This window comes from Gopherus evgoodei, chromosome 4 (genome assembly GCF_007399415.2).
Source record: "Gopherus evgoodei ecotype Sinaloan lineage chromosome 4, rGopEvg1_v1.p, whole genome shotgun sequence".
NCBI classification, from domain to species: domain Eukaryota; kingdom Metazoa; phylum Chordata; order Testudines; family Testudinidae; genus Gopherus; species Gopherus evgoodei.
Genome location: NC_044325.1, coordinates 93,243,067 through 93,263,948, shown reverse-complemented (window position 1 = coordinate 93,263,948; position 20,882 = coordinate 93,243,067). Strand labels below are relative to the sequence as shown.

Below are 20,882 nucleotides of genomic sequence, written 5' to 3'. Positions count from 1 at the left end.
GGCCCAGTTCACCGGGTTTCAAACCACGCTCGACCTGTCATAAGACGATGCCGACAGGAGATCCACACAACTCCTGCCTTAAGTGCCTCGAGGAATCTCACCTGGCAGATAAATGTCACATTTGCAAGGCTTTTAAGCTGAGAACAAAAAAGGAGCGGGACTTTTGGCTAAAGCAGCTCCTCATAGAGTCTGCTCTTACCCCTATGCCTTCAGCACCGAGCGCTGGTCAATTGGCGGGCAGAAGCACCTCCTCGGCACTGGTCCGTGCCGGTACTGCCAAGGCCTCTCGGCACAGACCATCACCGGCACCGAAGTTGACTCGGCACCGCTCCTTCTCCCCGAGGTCGAGAAAGCCTAAGACTCCTGCTGCTTCCGTGCCACCTCCACTGCAGCCAGAGAGCTCGTCTAAGTCGGATTGCCCGGCACCGACGACGTCGGCACCGTCGATTCCGCTCTCACGAGGGCCGTCGAGTCTGGTGTCTGACAGCTCCCCGGCACGCGCCGTGGTTGAGCTTACTATTCCCTTCACGTCGGAGACATTCTCAACGGCGAAGGATCTGATTGCCATGACAGAGTCGACGCTGCCTCAACCCCCGGCACCGCCGGTGCAAGTAATACAGTCTATCGGCAAGCCTGCCTTGTTACGGCCATCCTCTGTCGGCACAGCAGAGCGGCACCATTCATGATCACAGTCCCGCAGACACTCCAGGTCCTGTCGGCGCTCCCAACGCTGCACGCAGTTCCGGTACTGTTCTCCTCCTCGATACCGGTCGCACTCGCGGCACCGGTTGGTATCCCATTCGCCGGCCCGCTACTCTCGGCACCGTTCCAGCTCCCGGCACTGCTCCAGGCACCATGACTCCCATAGCCGTTCCTGACATCGAACCTCGAGATGTCAGTCGACCTCCTGGCACCGCTCCGGTCGCAGGTCCCGATCTCATTCCTGGTACCGGTACGCTTCCTGGTACCAGTCCCCAGTGCCGAGTAGGGCAAGGTCCGCTAGAGACAGAGACTCTACCCAGGGCTTTTCAGCACATCCATGGCCATCCAGACATGCATCAGTGTCATCCCATGCGGACAGCTCTTATGCTCAGGACCGCGATTCTGATGTGCCCACCAGAGTCTTCCAAGAGACCCAGGCCTAGGACCAAGGACCCCATCAGTGGTCTTTCTGGACACCTTGGGTGTACCACCAGGCCCAGGACATACCAGTAGTTCCGTCCCACTCTGTCTCATCAGAGCACCGACTGCCAGGGGCGACGATTAGCCATCCCCCTCCGACTGCTGCGGAGGAAGCCCCAGTCCACCCACCAGACTCCCAGGTTCCTCTGGAGCAGGAGATCGCCCAAGAGCAATGGGACACCCAGGACCCGTTCGTCGCCAGCATCTCCTCTTCCTCTTCTCCAGATGAGGCGATGGCAGGAACATCTTCCTTGGGCCCTTCTCCAATCGACCTGAGAGCCCATCAGGACCTCCTAAGGAGGGTAGCACTCAATATGAACCTCCAGGTGGAGGAGGTCCCGGAGGTAGAGGACCCGGTAGTGGACATTCTATCGGCGGATGCCCCCACTACAGTGGCCCTACCATTTATTCGGACCATCCAAGCGAATGCCGATACTATATGGCAGTCCCCAGCCTTTATCCCTCGTGCAGCCAGGGGAGTCGAGCGTAAATATATGGTGCCCTCTAAGAGGTACGAGTACTTGTATGTCCATGCTCCTCCCTGCTCATTACTTGTCCAGTCCGTTAATGAGAGGGAACACCATGGCCAGCAGGCGCCAGCCCTGAAATTAAAGGAGGCTAGGCGAATGGACCCACTCGGCCGCAAGGTGTACTCAGCAGGGGCCCTACAGCTCCGGGTGGCAAATCAACAAGCCTTGCTTAGCCGCCTGCTATAATTATAACACCTGGGTGGCGGTGGGTAAGTTTACGGAGCTTCTCCCTCAAGACTCCGCCAAGAGTACGCTGCCCTCTTGGAGGAAGGGAAAAAGGTGGCCAGAACTTCCCTCCAGGACTCGTTGGATGCAGCAGACTCGGCAGCCAGGACTCTGGCCTCGGGTGTTGCCATGAGGCGCATCTCATGGCTTCAGGTTTCAAACCTCCCACTGGAGCAGCAGTATACCATTCAGGACTTACCATTTGATGGTAAAAGCCTCTTCTCGGAAAAGACTGACCCCAGGCTGCAAAGCCTGAAGGACAACAGGGTCATAATGCGCTCTCTTGGCATGCATACACCGGTGACCCAACGCTGGCCTTTCCGTCCCCAGCCTCACCGCCCATACTCTGTGCCTAGACAAAGACAGGACTTTAGCAGACAGCGCGGACGAGGTGGTCGCAGACAACCATCTCTCCTACTTCCTCCCGGCGTGGTCCCAGTTAACTTCAGATTGCTGGGTCCTATGCACGGTGGAGTATGGGTACCACCTCCAATTTATTTCAACCCCGCCTTCCAACCCTGTCCCTCTTCAGGGACCCCTCTCACGAGCAATTCCTCTTACAAGAGGTGCAGATGCTCCTCACCATAGGAGCTATAAAGGTGGTACCGATGGACAAAAGGGGCAAGGGGTTTTACTCCCATTATTTCTAATCCCCAAATCGAAGGGAGGTCTCAGACCTATCCTAGACCTACGAGGACTCAACCAATTTATGATAAGGTTGAAGTTCCACATGGTATCCCTGGGGACCATGATCCCGTCCTTGGATCCTGGAGACTGGTATGCCGCCCTCAATATGAAGGACGCGTACTTTCACATCGCCATCTTTTCCTCCACACAGGAGATACCTCTGCTTTGTAGCCAACCGTCAGCACTTCCACTTTACGGTCCTGCAGTTTGGCCTTTCTGCAGCCCCAAGGGTATTTACAAAGTGTATGGCCGTAGTCGCTACCTACTTCCGCCAACGTCGGATACACGTTTTTCCGTATCTGGACGATTGGCTCATCTGAGACACACGTCACTCAGCATGTGGGCATCATCAAAGACCTATTGTCATGTGTAGGCCTGATGATCAATAGAGAAAAATCCACTCTGATTCCCACACAGAGGTTAGACTTCATAGGAGCTATCTTGGACTCCAATCTAGCCACAGCCTGCTTACCACAGCCGTGGTTTCAGGCGATGGCAACAATCATCTGAGGTCTACAGAATTTCCCGACGGCCTCGGCTCGCACCTGTCTCGGTCTCCTGGGTCACATGGCTGCCTGCACGTTGGTAACCAAACACACCAGGCTCCGCCTCCGTCCTCTCTAAGTTTGACTCAGCTTGGTATACCGCCCGGGCAGGGACCCAATAGGCACAATAGTCACCATTCCCCCGAGCACCCTAGGCTCCCTAGAGTGGTGGCTAACACTCTCCTTGGTGTGTGCAGGGATGCCGTTCCATCTGCCCCAACCCTCAATGTCCCTGACGACGGACGCATCATCTCTTGGCTGGGGTACTCACCTCAGTCACCTTCATACTCAAGACCTTTGGTCTTCTCAGGAGCTGGCATTACACATAAGTGTCTGAGAACTGAGAGCAGTCCGCCTGGCATGCCAGGCGTTCCAACAACAGTTGCGAGGCCGTTGTGTCTCAGTGTTTACAGACAACACAACGGCATGTACTACATAAACAAACAGGGAGGGACACGGTCCTCCCCCCTTTGTCAGGAGGCCATCTAATTCTGGGACTTTTGCATGGCCCACTCGATAGATCTGGTAGTGTCCTTTCTCCCAGGCATTCGGAACACCCTGGTGGATCGACTCAGCAGGTCTTTCCTGTCTCACAAGTGGTCATCCGCCCGGACATTATGCATTCTGTTTTCCAGAAGTGGGGATTTCCCCACATAGACCTGTTCGCTTCCTGCGAGAACAGGAAATGCCAGATGTTCTGCTCCTTCCAAGGTCTCTCCCCGGGATCAATCTCGGACGCTTTCCTGATGCCGTGGAAGAGCCAGCTCCATTATGCCTTCCCACCTTTCCTGCTGATTCACAAGGTCCTGCTGAAACTCCGCAGGGACAGAGCGTGCATCATCATGATCGCTCTAGCGTGGCCCAGGCAGCACTGGTAACCACGTTGCTCTACCTGTCGATAGCCAACCCAATTACCCTGCCACTGCACCCAGACCTCATAACTCAGGACCACGGCAGGCTTCGCCACCCAGACCTGCAGGCTCTTCACCTCACAGCATGGCTGCTGCATGGCTAAACCAGTCAGAGTTACGTTGCTCTGAATCAGCACAACAAGTTCTCATGGGTAGCAGGAAGCCTTCCACCTGGTCAACGCACCTGATCAAGTGGAAGCGTTTCTCCTGCTGGTGCAGAATGCTTAATCTTACTCCCACTGAGGTCTCGATCCCCTCTATTTTGGACTACCTCTGGTCTCTCAAACAGCAGAGCCTAGCAGTATCATCATTGAGGGTACACTTGGCAGTCATCTCTACCTTCCACCCAGGCGAAGGTGGTCGTTCCACGTTCTCACACTGTATGGTTTCGAGGTTCCTCAAGGGCTTGGAGCACTTATACCCTCAAGTACACCACCTAGCCCCGACCTGAGACCTCAACCTGGTTTTAACCAGACTTATATCTCCCCCATTCAAGCCATTAGCAACCTGCTCGCTACTATACCTGTCTTGGAAGACAGCTTTCCTTGTAGCCATTACATCAGCCAGACGAGTCTCCGAGCTTAGGGCTCTTACTGTGGATCCGCCGTACACTGTGTTCCACAAAGACAAGGTGCAGTTGCGACCACACCCGGCTTTCTTCCCTAAGGTGGTTTCAGCCTTTCATGTTAACCAGGACATCTTTCTCCCGGTCTTCTTCCTGAAGCCACACTCAATGCAACGAGAGCAACAATTGCACTCCCTGGACATCAGTGGGTGACAGCGTGCATCCGCATTTGTTATGATTTGGCTCATATTTCCCCAAGCCACATCACTGCGCATTCTACCAGGGCTCAGGCTTCATCTGCCGCTTTCCTGGCTCTTGTACCTATCCAGGAGATATGTCGCGCAGCTACCTGGTCTTTGGCCCACACCTTTGCTTCGCATTATGCTCTGGTTCAACAGTCAAGAGATGATGCAGCCTTTGGCTCAGCAGTTTTGCATTCTGCCACATCTCACTCCGACCCCACCGCCTAGGTAAGGCTTGGGAATCACCTAACTGGAATGGATATGAGCAAGCACTCGAAGAAGAAAAGACGGTTACTCACCTTTGTAACTGTTGTTCTTCGAGATGTGTTGCTCATATTCATTCCAAAGCCGCCCTCCTTCCCCACTGTCGGAGTAGCCGGCAAGAAGGAACTGAGGGGCGGTTGGGCAGGGGTATGTATCCGGCGCCATGGTGGCACCACTCCAGGGGGCGCCCAGCCAACCCATCGAGTGTTGCTAGGGTAAAAATCTTCCGACGAACGTGCACACGGCGCGCGCACACCTAACTGGAATGGATATGAGCAACACATCTCGAAGAACAACAGTTACAAAGGTGAGTAACCGTCTTTTCTATGCAAGGGAAGGGCATGACGGATAAAGGGTGGCCTGCAAAAATCACTTCTGAACATGAGGGTAGTAGAAATATCCCTTTAACACCACACAAGTTTTTAAGAGTTTTTTTTATTTCAGGAGATGCTATTCAAAGGTCCTTTAGCAGAAAATTTCGTTTTTAATTAAAAACAAAAAAATAGAATCCCTTTAAATAAGTTGCAGTTATAGATTGGCATTGGTTGATGCAGTCAGTAATACATTCCAGCATAAGTTATTTTTTAATTTAGGAATCAAGGCTCTATCCATAAAATGCTTCTGGAGAAGTCATGAATCCTGATATCAGGTTTCAAGTTTTGGTTTGGTTTGGTTTTTTTGGTTGTTTATAGCTGTAGATAGATAGATATATAAAATACACACACACACACATAAAATTAAGGTTGCATTTCTCACTCAGTTATGCTTTGATATATATATGAGTGAGAAATGCAACCCTAATTTTATGAGTGTAATCATTTTTAAAAAAACCCAACAAATCTTCAGTTATTCCTAATTTAGCAAAGGTACCGGTTTCAGAAATGCAGCACAGGCTGCATCACTGTTCTGGTACCTTTTTCAAAACAAGTCTATTCTTCCTGGAATGAATGAGTGTATTGAACTTCCAAGAAGTGAAGAAGCTCCATGCTCGTGCTTTGGTTGACATCAATTTAAATGTAAAAAGAAGTGTTTTGTTTTGTTGCTTTCTGGGCTGGGAGAGGTATCTTTTGTGTTTCTACGTATTCTCAAATAATTATGAGTTGAGCTAAACAATCCAGATGCCTGTGACATTTTGTCAAAGCAGTGCACAGCATTCTAGGAAAAATAACTACATTTCTCAGAGAACATGAAACGCCTCAGTTAAGTTTGGTACAAAATCACTCACTAATTCCTAAGGTTAAGAGGTTAATCCTAGAAATGTACATAATTACCTTTTTTGTTTCTGAGACTTTCTTTTGCCTGATTAGACGCAAATATTATGTAACAGGAGAAACTCTTCTAAAATTGAAGCATTCCAATGTCTTCCATTTGAACCGTTAAATTCATACAGCCTTATTGCCTCTCCAAAACAGTTGTTTCACTATCCCCACCCCCACTTCATACACACTTTTTTTCCTGCTTTCCGAACCAGGATAACTTTAGAGGAAACCTCAGGACTTGCTCACTCAGTAGTATTCTCTTCTCTTTCTCCCTAAAATCGTGCTGTCTGACCACAAATGACACACTAATTCCTAAAAGCAGATGACACATTTCACCCTCTCTTATCTATCTATGGGTGGGGGAGAGAGAGAAGGGAACCATATTCTTGTTTATGGAGAAGGAAGAGAGATAGCATTCCTTATATTTTCCTCCTCTTTCCCCCCCCCCATGCCCTCTCTGCACCAAATATATCCCTCCCAATCCAGCATTGAAGTACAAAGTCTCAGGCCATGTCTACATCTAAAATTTTGCAGCGCTGGTTGTTACAGCTGTATTAGTACAGCTGTATAGGGCCAGCGCTGCAGAGTGGCCACACTTACAGCAACCAGCGCTGCAAGTGGTGTTAGATGTGGCCACACTGCAGCGCTGTTGGGCGGCTTCAAGGGGGGTTCCGGGACGAGAGAGCAAACCGGGAAAGGAAACCAGCTTCCCCGCGGTTTGCTCTCTCGGTCCCGGAGCCAGCCAGCAAACCGCAGGGAAGGAGACCTGCTTGCTCGGGGTTCCGGGACCGAGAGAGCAAACCGGGAACGCCGCGGTTTGCTCTCTCGGTCCCGGAGCCAGCCAGCAAACCGCAGGGAAGGAGACCTGCTTGCTCGGGGTTCCGGGACCGAGAGAGCAAACCGGGAACGCCGCGGTTTGCTCTCTCGGTCCCGGAGCCAGCCAGCAAACCGCAGGGAAGGAGACCTGCTTGCTCGGGGTTCCGGGACCGAGAGAGCAAACCGGGAACGCCGCGGTTTGCTCTCTCGGTCCCGGAGCCAGCCAGCAAACCGCAGGGAAGGAGACCTGCTTGCTCGGGGTTCCGGGACCGAGAGAGCAAACCGCGGCGAAGCTGGTTTCCTTTCCCGGTTTGCTCTCTCGGTCCCGGAACCCCGAGCAAGCAGGTCTCCTTCCCTGCGGTTTGCTGGCTGGCTCCGGGAACGCGAGAGCAAACCGTGGCGAAGCTAGTCTCCTTTCCCGGTTTGCTCTCTCGGTCCCGGAACCCCGAGCAAGCAGGTCTCCTTCCCTGCGGTTTGCTGGCTGGCTCCGGGACCGAGAGAGCAAACCGGGAAAGGAAACCAGCTTGATTACCAGAGGCTTCCTCCTTCCACGGAGGTCAAGAAAAGCGCTGGTAACTGTCTACATTGGATTACCAGCGCTGGATCACCAGCGCTGGATCCTCTACACCCGAGACAAAACGGGAGTACGGCCAGCGCTGCAAACAGGGAGTTGCAGCGCTGGTGATGCCCTGCAGATGTGGACACTCTCAAAGTTGCAGCGCTGTAACTCCCTCACCAGCGCTGCAACTTTCTGATGTAGACAAGCCCAAAATCTCAACCATCCTTCCCCTCTAACCCCCACACACACACACACACACACACACACACACACTAAACATACTAACCAGTAACCCTAGTTCCCAGGTCAGTGACTGGAAGCCAGTCATTAGTAACATGGGGAACAAGGAGGATGGGTCCCTTGCTAAAGGCTACTCACATGCCCCCACTGAGTGTGGATCATCTTCCCAGGAGCCAGGCTTCAGAGATAAAGGGGCCCCAGCAGTAACAGGAAGCTGGTCCTAGCCTTAATCAGTTTTCCTGTTTCCTGTGTATTTGAGTAGAACACAAGCTTTTTAACAAAACAGTCTTTAAAGTATGAAGGATAGTGCTATCTATCTGTTAGAAAAACAAGAAAACATGTAGAAATGTAGGTGTGGTTTATATTTTAAAACTTACTCTATCTTGATTTCAAAGTTGTCTTCCACAATCAGGTCATGAAGGATGGGTGGGACAATAGTGGTAGGAGTGTGGTGTCACTGACAACTTCATGTTCATTGTAGTTCATTGTCATGTTTTAATTCCATTAGTTGAAATACTATAAAATACTAGTTCTTCTTCGAGTGGTTGTTCACATCCATTGAAAGTAGATGTGTGCGCACCGCGTGCACGCCAGCCAGAAGAGTTTCCCCTAGCAGCGCCAATAGGGTTGGCCCTGGCGCCCCCTGGAGTGGCGCCACTATGGCACCCTATAAAGGGGCCCGCCGACCCTCCACCCCCTCATTTCGTTCTTACCACCGGTGATGGCTAGCTGGAACTTCGCTTGCTGATAGCAAGTTTGGCAGTGTCCATAAACCTTGTGTATATAGTTCATGTATATAGTTAGTTAATCTAGATTAGTTGTACATAGTTCTTTGCTATTGGGGGTTCCCCCCACCACCTACTGGTCGCCCCGCCGGGGCATGGCCATGTCTCCTGGGTTTAAACTCTACAAGGACTGCGGAAAGTTCATGCCAAAGAGTGACCCGCACTCCACTTGTCTGTGGTGCCTCGGGGAGGCCCACCAAAGGGACCAGTGCCCTATTTGCAGGGGCTTCCATCCCAAAATTCTCAAAGACAAAGCACAAAGACTTAGACTTCTTCTGATGGAGGCTTCCTTGCAGCCGCCTTCGGATCCAAAGCCGGCCAACGCCGTGCCCAGCACGTCATCGTCGGTGCGGAGCACCCCGGCACTGGCATCAGGACTTAGGTCCCAGCCCAAATCCTCTAAAACCCGGCACCGAAGGGAGTCGGGTCATAAAAAGTTGGCCTCAGTGCGGCACCGCTTGCCCTCCCTGGGGCTTGCTAAAAAGAAGAGGTCGGTGAGGGAGCGATCTCCTCGCCAGGACCTCCACAGGCCGACGCCGTCCGCTGGTACAAGTGGACAGGCTGGGCTACCGCCCCCGGCTGTTCCGTCTACTCCCGCACCGGAGAGAGGGAGGTCGAGTCCAGAGTGCCCATCATCCCCAGGCCTTAGCAGAGACGTGTGTCCCCCCTCAATGCTGGAGGCATTCGAGGCCGCCTCAGACCTGCTGAGACTCCTGGTTCCAGCCTCCCTGCATCGTCCCCCAGTACAGTCTAGGGGCAGGCCGGCCATGCTGTCGCCTCCCTCTCCGTTCCGCACCACCCGGGCCGCACCAGACCAGAGAGACAGCTCCCCTCCTCCGCGCCACTCCCTGGCGATGACCACTCCCCCCAGGTCCTCTTAGTCAGAGACCTCAGACTCAGAGTCAGACTCCTATTGCTCCGGCCGATCGTGGAGCAGATGAACCGACTTTAGGGGTGAGCCACCAGCGGCACCTACTACAGTGGCAGCAGCAATGGCAACCGCCCTCTCAGTGGCCGTTTTGGACCCCCTGGTCCTCGCCCCAGGTTGGCCTCGGTCTCCTTGGCATCGATGGCCCCGGCGCAGTTGCCTCCTCCACTGGCACCGTCGCCAGGCAGGGGTGTGCCGCATCTGAGTTCAGCACTCCTTAGCCAGGCATCGGCACTGGCGGCGACCACGGTTCGTGCTCAGCAAGTGCCGCCAGACTCGCCAAGCTGTTCATTGGCAACCCCGGCACCGTGTGCCACCGGACCCCGAGGGGCTGGAAGCGCCGGAAGATAGGCCAATCCAAGTGATTTCCTCCTCTTCTTCCCCGAATGAGGCGGTCATGGGCACGGCCACGGCACCGGCCCTGGAAGACACAAGGATCCTTCAGCAACTGCTCAGGCGAGCAGCTCAGAGCCTCACAATCCAGGCTGAGGAAACTGAGGTGGATGTAGATCTGGTGGTGGAAATCCTGGCTCCATCGGGACCATCCAGGGTGGCCCTACCGTTGATCAAGACCATAGAGGACACGTCCCGCACCTTATGGCAAATGCCAGCCTCGTTGGTCCCTACTGCCAAGAAAACAGAGAGGTGTTATTTTGTGCTCTTCATGGGGCATGAGCATTTGTACACCCACCCTTCCCCGGACTCCCTGGTGGTAGACGTGGCCAACCAAAGGGAGCGTCAAGGGTTTCAAGGGTCAATGCCAAAGAGCAAGACGCCAAAAGGCTTGACCTCTTTGGTAGAAAGGTGTACTCCACGGCAGGCCTTCAACTACGAATAGCCAACCAACAGGCTGTCCTAAGCCGATATGGTCATAACACATGTTCGACCATGTCGAAGTTTGCCGAGCTCCTTCCCCAGGACTCGAGGGCAGAGTTTTCAGCCTTGGTGGAAGAGGGAAAGCTAATCTCCCGAGTCTCCCTTCAGGCTGCCCTAGATGCAGCGGGCTCAGCCTCACACTCCATGGCAACAGGTCTGGTCATGAGGCAGGGAGCCTGGCTCCAGGTCTCAGGCCTCCCCTATGAGGTCCAGCAGACTATCCAGGACCTCCCTTTCGAAGGACGGACACTGTTTTCGGACAAAACAGATAAGCGTCTGCATAGTCTAAAGGACTCGAGGGCTACGCTTCGCTCGCTGGGCCTGTATACCCCGGCAACCCAACGTAGGCAGTTTAGGCCACAAGCGGCCCCACGCCCTTACCAGCCTCAGAATCGTCCAGAGGTTGGGCGCAGACGGGGTAGGAATGGGCGGAGGCGCCGCCAGGACCACCCTCTGGCCAGGCATCTGGCCAACCGGACCGTCGTCAGGTCCTAGGCCCCCTATTTGATGGTATGGTCGAGGACGGCCTACCGATCAGGACTCCAGATCCTTCTTTCCCTACCTTTGGGTCACGTCTGTCCCCCTTCTATCATGCCTGGTCCCAAATCACATCGGACAGTTGGGTGCCTCGCACGGTAGAGAGGGGATATTCTATCCAGTTCTTCTCCCTCCTGCCCCATCAGCCCCCCTCCCTGTCCCTCTTCAGGGACCCCTCTCACGAGCAACTTCCTAATTTAGGAAGTGCGGTCCCTCCTCACAGCAGAGGTGGTGAAGGAAGTTTCTCAGGAGCTCAGGGGCAGAGGCTTCTACTCCCGGTATTTTCTAATACCGAAGGCAAAAGGGGGCCTCAGACCCATCCTGGATTTGCAGCAGCTGAATAAGTTTGTGATAAAGCTCAGGTTCCACATGGTCTCCCTGTCTTCGATCATTCCCTCCTTGGATCCAGGTGATTGGTATGCCGCCCTCGACTTAAAGGACACATACTTGCATATTGCCATAATCCCCCAACACCGTCGGTACCTCAGGTTTGTCGTGGCCAACGCCCATCTGCAGTTCACGGTGCTCCCGTTTGGCTTATTGGCGGTACCCAGGGTCTTCACAAAGTGCATGGCGGTCGTGGCGGCCTTTCTGCGCAAACGGGGTATCCAGGTATTCCTCTACTTGGACGATTGGCTTATAAAGGGCCGCTCCAAGGAGCAGGTGGAAGCTCAGGTGCTTTTCATCAGGCAGACCTTCCTCCAGCTCAGCCTTCTCTTAAACGAGGCCAAATCCACCCTGTCTCCTACCCAAAGGATAGAATTTATAGGGGCGGTTCTGGACTCAACACACGCCAGAGCATATCTTCCGGAGTCCAGGTTCCGGTCCATGTCAGAGATCATTCTCGGTCTGCACCGTGCCCCGACCACCACGGCAAGAAACTGCCTCAAGCTGTTGAGCCACGTGGCAGCGTGCACCTATGTGGTGAGCCATGCCAGACTCTGGCTCCACCCACTACAATCCTGGCTAGCGATGGTATACCGCCCGGCCAGGATCCCCTGGACTCAGTGGTGACTCTTCCCCACGTGGTGCTGAGCTCACTCTAATGGTGGCTCGACCCACAGAAGGTGTGCTTGGGTGTTCCCTTCACCACCCCTCAACCCTCCCTCTCCCTGAGACAGATGCCTCGGATCGGGGATGGGGAGCGCACTTGGGGGATCTCAGGACACAGGGCTTGTGGTCGCAGGAGGACCTCAAGTTACATATCAACGTCAGGGAGCCGAGAGTTGTTCTCCTGGCTTGTCTTACCTTCCAATCCCACCTGGCTTGCAGATGTGTCTCAGTCCTCACGGACAACACGTCAGCGGTCCTTCTATATCAACAAACGGGGGTGCACGCTCCTCTCCCCTGGGCAGGGAAGCCCTCGCATTGTGGGACTTTTATGTTCAGAATGCTACCCACCTGACGGCGTTCTATCTCCCGGGGGAACAGAACGACCTGGCGGACACCCTCAGCCGCTCTTTCCGGGGCCACGAGTGGTCCCTTCGTCGGGACGTAGTGCGCTCAATCTTCCGGTTCTGGGGTCATCCTCAGTTAGACCTGTTTGCTTCAAAGGAAAACAGGAAGTGTCGGCGGTTTTGCTCCCTCCGGGGCCACAGCCCGGGGTCTCTGTTGGACGGCTTCCTCCTGTTGTGGAAGGAAGGGCTGCTCTACGCCTTTCCTCCATTTCCCTTGATACACTGGGGAATTCTCGAGATTCGCAGGGATCACGCCTATGTAATCCTGATAGCACCAGCGTGGCCGCACCAACATTGGTACACGTCGCTTCTGCACATGTCCACCCGAGCACCCCGATGCTGCCCCTGCTGCCAGACCTGATCACGCAGGACCAGGGCTGCCTCCGCCACCCAAACTTGCAATCTCTCCACCTCACAGCCTCGTTGCTCCATGGCTGAACCCAATGGAGATGCAATGTTCCCAACAGGTCAGGCAAGTGCTGCTTGGTAACAGAAAACCCTTGACCAGGGCCAGTGCCTGGCCAAATGGAAACGCTTCTCCATCTGGTCTGGTCAGCGAGGGCAGGAACCATTGCGGGCCCTGATTCCCATTATCTTAGACTATCTGCTCCACCTGATACAGTTGGGCCTTTCCCTCTCCTCGTTTCGAGTTCACTTAGCGGCCATCTTGGCTTTCCACCCAGGAGAAGGGGGCACCTCTGTGTTCGCAAACCCGCTGATTAGTTGTTTCCTTAAGGGCATGGACTGGCTATTCCTGCATGTCCGTCGTCCAGCTCCTACCTGGGACCTAAATCTGGTCCTCTCTGCCCCCACAGTTCCTCCCTTTGAGCCTCTGGCTTCATGCTCTCTGCTGTACTTGTCATACAAGGTCGCTTTTCTTGTAGTGATCACCTCGGCCAGGAGGGTATCAGAGCTTAGGGCACTGACATCCGAACCCCCATACACTGTCTTCTGTAAGGACAAGGTCCAACTTAGACCTCACTGGCTTTCCTTCCTAAGGTCGTCTCCCAATTCCACATGAGACAAGATATCTTCCTACCAATATTTTATCCAAAGCCACACTCTTCCGGTAAGGAGCGGAGGCTGCATTCCCTGGATGTCCGCAGGGCCCTAGCCTTTTATGTTGAACGGACAAAGCCATTTAGACGGTCGACCCAGCTCTTCATCGCGGTGGCAGATAAAATGAAGGGGCTCCCGGTCTCCTCTCAGAGGATCTCTTCATGGATCGCAGCCTGCATACAAGAGTGCTATCGTATAGCCAAACCCCCTATTCCTCCGGTTACGGCCCACTCTACCAGGGCACAGGTGTCCTCCATGGCATTCCTGGCTCAGATCCCGACTTAGGAGATTTGTAGAGCTGCCATGTGTTCCTCCATCCACACGTTCACATCACACTATGCCATCACGCACCAGGCTAGGGATGATGCCGCCTTTGGTCGTGCAGTGCTTCAGTTGGAAGTGACCTCTGACCCCACCACCTAAGGTTAGGCTTGTGACTTTTGAATGGACATGAACAACCACTCGAAGAAGAAAAAATGGTTACCCACCTTTTAGTAACTGTTGTTCTTTGAGATGTGTTGTTCATATCCATTCCAATACCCACCCTCCTGCCCGTCTGTCGGAGTGCCGGCAAGAAGGAACTGAGGGGGTGGAGGGTCAGCGGGCCCCTTTATAGGGCACCATACTGGCGCCACTCCAAGGGGGACCAGGGCTGACCCTACGGGTGCTGTTAGGGGAAAATCTTCCAGCTGGTGTGCACGCGGCACACGCATACCTACTTTGAATGGACATGATACATCTCGAAGAACAACAGTTACTAAAAGGTAGGTAACCGTTTTTTTTTCTTTTAGTAAACTATCAACTTCAACCACCTTCTTAAAGCTTAGCTGTGAAATAATTGTCTCCCTCCACCCATCCACCTCCACTATACGGAGGCAGAGGGAGAATTATTGTAGTAACTGAAAAATTGACTGAAGCAATATACACAGCTTGACCTTTTCAAGAACTTTTTATACATGTTACATCTGTTTTTTGTTTAGTTGTTTATGTTCTTAATTGTGACCATCAAATTAGCATCCTCGTTGCTTCCCAAATATCAATGGAATTTTGGACTACATTGTTTCATGAAATGATATGCTTTGTTTTTTTTTTATTTTCACAATTAATACATTCCTACAAGATTGTACTACAAAGCTTTAAAAGAAAATGTTTGAAATGAAATCTGAAGACAGCCACAGAAAGAAAATTGAGTTTATTCTGTTGCATTTTTTTAGTAAGACTCAATAATACTAGGTGATACTGTCTAATATATTTTCAGACTTCATGTCCTGAAATACCAAGGTACAGTGAGTGGGTTTAACATCTCTTCACTAAAAGTAAATTTTATTTGTCTTTTTTTCCAAGTTCTGTGCCAAACAGTGGATTAAATAGCCTGCAAAATCCTGTGTCCGCAAAGCGTATTCGACAGGATATCTTGTTAAGTCATAAACCTTTAAGAGTGCCCAAAAAAGCAGGTAAGTGCCAAAACTATAACTTATTATATTAAACTGGAATTTGTGGCCATGGCTGGTTGTTTAGGGGGTCCAAGATTAAATTTAGACATTTACAGTTTCTCATTTTCATGGTTTGCTGCTGTGATCAGTCAGCTAAGCTGTTGCTGAATATGGTATGTCCATTCATTTAAAACACAAACACAGAAAAAAAAAAAAAACAACAACAACCCAAGTTGGAATAAGTTTAGTCAATTATTGGGTCTTGATTAAACATGGTCCCAGCATTCCAAGTTTATAACAACTTTAAATGATAAAACATAATCCTTACAGGTACTTTAATGATTTTAATCACTCTAAAAGCGTACTCTTCACTAGTAGCAGGTTTGATCTGGCACAGTCCCATTGACAAGCATCAAACTTAAGTGCCTACTATGGAATTTCCATATCTGCTTCTATTGAGAAATAAATTAATCTATTAAGCATTTTGCCAAACCTTTCTTGAATGCTTGCTTCATCTTTTAACACAGCATGATTACTTTTCCAACAAGAGATTTATTAGATACATTTTTGATACCATTTGGGAAAACACAGCAGTGAAGTTGAGAAGATGAAATTTGCAAGCAATATTTAAGGATTCTTTAGTCTCTAACAAATTGTTTACAATACTGTGGGTGGTGTCCCAAAACATTCTGTAAAAGGTGATGATAATAGTGGCTTGCAAGAAACTTCTGTCTGAGGTGTAGAAAACTTTTTGTTGTAACAAATTCTATTACTGATTAAAAATGTATGAAGAGCATTTGTCCCACAATTTTCCTAAAATGCGTGGCTTTCTTAGTTCTAATTTAACATTTAGTCTCTATGTTCGCAGAGTGTCCACTGTAGATACTAATGTATTTTATATGATTGTTAGTCTCTTGGCATTGAACAGTGTGTTACACAAGGGTTAATCCAAAGTAATCTGTTGCAAAAATTTGCCTCAAATTTAATGATTTTTTACTTGTGCTTCTAAATTTACTAAAACATCCAAAGCTAAGTCTATTTTGTATTAGAAAGAACTGTCCAGGTTCATATATTCTAACTGTCCTCCTTCCCACTGAGCAAATATCCCTTGAACCTTTTTGCCTTGAAAGAACAGCTGCTGAAAGCAAGATTTAAAAGTCAAACTGTGACATCTTAATAATTGTAAAAGTAAATTATCTTCCCTAATCTCATTCTCCCCAGCCAGTGTTTCACACACATTTCTCTGTTAACTGGTCCCTTTGTCACCTCAGCTCACTCTTGATTTTACACCTTTTAGACTCCTATTTACTCTTGGTCGCAATCTCCAAATGAATTTTTACTAAGTACCCTCACTCTCATCTTTCCAAAAACTTGTGAAGCCCACCTGTTCCATGAAAAATTCCGCATAGAGCAACCATAACTAAAGCTGATCAGAACATTTTTGACTAAATGTTCTTTAATAAAATGTGTTGCTTTTTCAAAGCCAAAATGTAGTTATTTTCATGAAGTTTTCTACATAAGGTTTCTGAGGTTCAGGCTAGACACTCTGGTCACTTCCGAAGACTTTTTTTTTTTTTTTTTTTTATTATCCAAACACAGACATATTGACATAACTGTGTTTCAAAAAAAAAATGTTCAACGGATTTGGTTTTCCTTCCACAAATTTCAAAAGTTGTCAAGAAATGGAATTTTTACTCTCTGGACAGCTCTTAACCATAATCCCACATGGTATACTCTGTAATATCTTGCATAGTGCTGTACATTTTTGTCAGGACTTCAGTTTCATTTTTATTTGTGGAAAGCAACCTCACGCCAGGGTTACTATCCTCTTTCATTTGGAGAGGGATTCAGTATTTTAGATGTGATGTATTGTTCCTTTCTTTAACAGTGCATACAGAATTTAAACAAAAAAAAGCTGAATGCTTTCTTATGGGAAGAGATTATATGGAAAACTCTGTGCTAGATTGTGGACTACATCAGAACTAAATTCAGCACAGCTCAGGAATGGGAAGGATGCAAAAATCACTTAAAAGCTATGCCTTCCCTCCTCTACCATTCTTGGTCATTCCCAATGCTGGCAAAATCCTCTTGTACAATTTAGAGTAGGTTGAAGGCTGCTCTACATTTTACTCTGCTGACTTTTGCTCTAAGGCATGCTCTGGTCACATACCCTTTCCCACAGACAAAACCTAGCAATAGTATAGTTGCAATAGTATACTGTAGGTTTTTTTGAAAGTTTATAGTAGACAGACCTGCTTCTGTACTTTTTTGTGTACAGTGTTGTCTCCATGTTACTTATTTCTACCCAGTTTTGGGAAATAAGGGATACCAACACCAATTTCTGTAACTGTATTGTTAAGGAATCATGTATTTGAGTACCTAGTTTATACTGCAAAATATTAGACATGCCAAAAAGATTTTTTTAAAAGAAAGGGATAAACACAAATTAGTTGCCTACCTTTCAGGTAGTTAGTAACACATGCTTCAGATATGACATGTACTTAAATACCATGTCACTGAGGGGCAAGAAGAAAGAGTTCTGCTCTTACCATAGTAGCAGTTTTGTTTCCAAAAAGCCATGCTTCCAGGGAAAGAATGAGGTGGTGCTCAATAGCTAACAGTAAATTCTATTATTTTTTTATTATTTTTATTTTTTTATTTATTTTTCAAAATTGAGTTAGGGAAATTTGTCACCCTACTCAAATTTGTACGTAATTAGGCATACTGGAGAATAAAATGTAAAAAATATAACTTCATGTTATGTATACATTATGTAGTTCCTTTCAATAAGGCACAAAGTTAAGTGGATTCCTATACCTCTTTATTGGTCGTGTTTCTGTATCTTCCACTACAAACTTCTCAGCGCAAATTATCGTCTCACCTAAGAGAACTGCCTTTTTTTTTTTAATAATGAAAGCGAGACTCTGATAAGTGTAGAAAAAGCTGTAGAATCCACACACAGTCCCACATTAGTGGATTCAGGTTGCCCCCAACATGAAACAAAATAAAGAAATAATGCTCATACTTTTTGAAAGAGGTTTTTTTTTTTTTTTAACATGACATCTATTTCTTCATTAGGAATTGGAACAAGAAGCCGGAAACAAGAACCAAATATGCAAAGAAACCTTGTTAGAAGTCTTTCTGAAGGAAATGTAACATTGGGTCTGAAATCAAGAACATCAGCAAATCTTTTAATTCGTGTTTCTAAGAAAAAGTAAGATTTAGATGTGATGCTCATCATTTCAGGCAGGATTGGAAGCATTCAAGTCAAGGATGGACTTCGATTTTTCCCTGCTGCAGTATTTCTTGTCTGAGACTTGTCAGCCCATGTCTGCCACTGTAATGCATGATTCTAGAATGACCACTTATCTTTCCAATGAGGATTTCATTGAAATACATCTTTACAATTTAAATTTTACAAAACTTTTTAATAGACACCCATTTTAGCTTCCCATAAACACATACAAACTTTTACTACTGTGTTTTAGCATGAGAATAGAAACAAGTCATTGGGTTTGGAGGTGGGGGATGACAATTGTGATGTCCACTTATTTCATGGTGCTGTTTCTATAACCTGTGCAAGCATAATAAGAAGTTACTGCCTTGCAGTACTCAAACTCTTCAGGAACCAGTGGTGTCGGCTTTTTTAATGTCACTTACAAATTCTCAGTCTTTATTGTGATACACCAAATGTTTAGGTAATTAGAACATTTTGTTTGTTGTTTTGATGTTTTCACTGAAATTTTTTACTATTAAACTTTTGTTTTTCATTTACAAATAAATGAACCAGCCCCTTATATTAATACATCCATGCTTTAGGCATTGGGATGTCAATTTTGTTCTAAAATATAAATGTGGTAATGTAGGGTGATAGCACCAACATTGTACCAGGAGACAGGAAAAGAGTTTACTAGAAATTTTAAAAAATGGTAGCTGTAATATTTTGAGCTCAGACTTTTAACCTGACAATTTTTAATCTGTTGTTTAACCTAATTGCTTGAACAATTTAAATGTAAATGCTCCTCTGTATTTTGATGTTTTATAGTTTTCAAAACTCTAATTTTATTGTAAATAGGTGAATTATGTTAATTGTTCTGAATAAAGTTTTTATAACTGTAAACAAAGAGTAATAATGTTCTGTGAATTTAGGAAAAAAATGAGCTGCTTCTGTGGCTGCCTCTTCTAACCGAAAGAGTATCTGAATTAACACTGGTTTTACAGGTAGTGATCTAATAACTCTAGTTTATGCTGGACATTTTGTCATATGTCTTTAATCAGGTTGTCTTTGTGTGCTAATAATTTAATATTTAAATTTCACTAGTGTCCAGGGGCTCCAATCATGATCATGATGACCCCATTATGATGGGCCTCTGCAAACAAGGGGGAGACTCTGACCTATTGGGATGGCCTATTGACATCAGAGAGGGTTCTGCTATTGATTTGTGTGGCACTGGGATTTCTCCCATGGTCTGTGGCACAAAGAGCTTCCATTCCAAAAAGCCAAACAACATAAGAAGGGAGAAGATGACTATGACATATTTTTATAAATAGCTCTACATTTTTCTGTATATATTTTAAGCAAATAAAAATAACCTTTCCCCAGCTGCTCCTCTGCAGAATCATAGTATGTTGATTGATTTATTATAGTTGTTGTGCAGAAATGCATCTTCAGAAGGGTTTAGAAAAAAGAGATAGTGGCAGCTTTTATGAATTAATTGCATTCGTGGGAGGATCAAACAAGAAAGTTGCAGAGGTTGGCATCACTGCTGCTGCTAGGGTTAATAAAAGAGTAGGGAGAGAGTTCAGAAGAATCTTGAAGTTTAGAGGATGAAGTTTGAACTGGACATGATGGAAGAAGGTTACAGGAAGGAAGTAGAAGAGTTCAAAATGTGGTGTGAGACAATGCAATCAGAATGATGGATGAAGATGTTGATGATAGAAGTAATGTGGGTGTCACAGAGCAGAAGCTGATGCAATCTGCATGTCCCAAGCAGGAGGAACATCAGAGAGTTTGGGAATGGAGTACGGGCCTTGACCAGTGTCAAGCCAGATGATAATGAAGACCTTGGCAAGAGCAGTTTTGGTAGAGTGAAGGGAAGTAAAAGATGAAAATGGACTAGGGGGATAGGAGTTTTACACAAAGTTTGTAAATGACTCATTTCAAAGACTTGAGGTGAAGAGAACCAAGGAGGTGGAACAGTAGGTGGGTATGGACCATGAGAGTCCCATGAGCCCATGATGATAGATATGACCAACATACGAAGTATGGACAAAATCATTTGTTTTGAAAAGTTTCACTTATTTTTTTGGAGAAGGTGGATCCAACAGAGTTTCATTTAATAAAATTGTGATATTTTTAATCATGTAAAAGAAATTCTAATTTATGACATCTTGGATACTTAAAATGAAATCTGTTCTCGTCTTCTTTTTTATTTCTTTATATATAGTGTCTGCCATGAGAATTCAAATACCAGAAGCAAACCTAACAATACAAATGGACTCTTCTAAAATCTTGACTTTTGTCTGCTTTGCAAAAATGCACTCCAATTCCACAATACCATGCTGTTCACTCTAGCTTTAGCATGCCAAAGCATGAGCAGAAAATAGAAAATATGATCTGCACAATTCAGAACGCAAATGGTGTTGATGTTTGGTGCCAATTCTAATCATCTCGGATGCTATGGTAATGACACTGTATCAGTCCTGAGTGGAACTAAGTGGTTCACCTTAAGGGCTTATCTATATGGGGATATCTAGGAAAGTTCATCCAATTAACTCAAGG

The 20,882-nt window shown here is 47.9% G+C and overlaps 1 protein-coding gene across 1 annotated transcript in view; it reads left to right on the top strand.

Annotated features, from left to right (window-relative positions):
• Positions 1 to 18,993, top strand: part of KIF18A (kinesin family member 18A) — a 131,089-nt gene extending 112,096 nt beyond the window's left edge. The window contains exons 16-17 of the mRNA XM_030560216.1: positions 15,012 to 15,121; positions 18,179 to 18,993. Coding sequence (XP_030416076.1) covers positions 15,012 to 15,121; positions 18,179 to 18,318 — 250 coding nt within the window. The 3' untranslated portion in view covers positions 18,319 to 18,993. The remainder of the gene's footprint in view (positions 1 to 15,011; positions 15,122 to 18,178) is intronic.
• Positions 18,994 to 20,882: the final 1,889 nt, after the last annotated feature.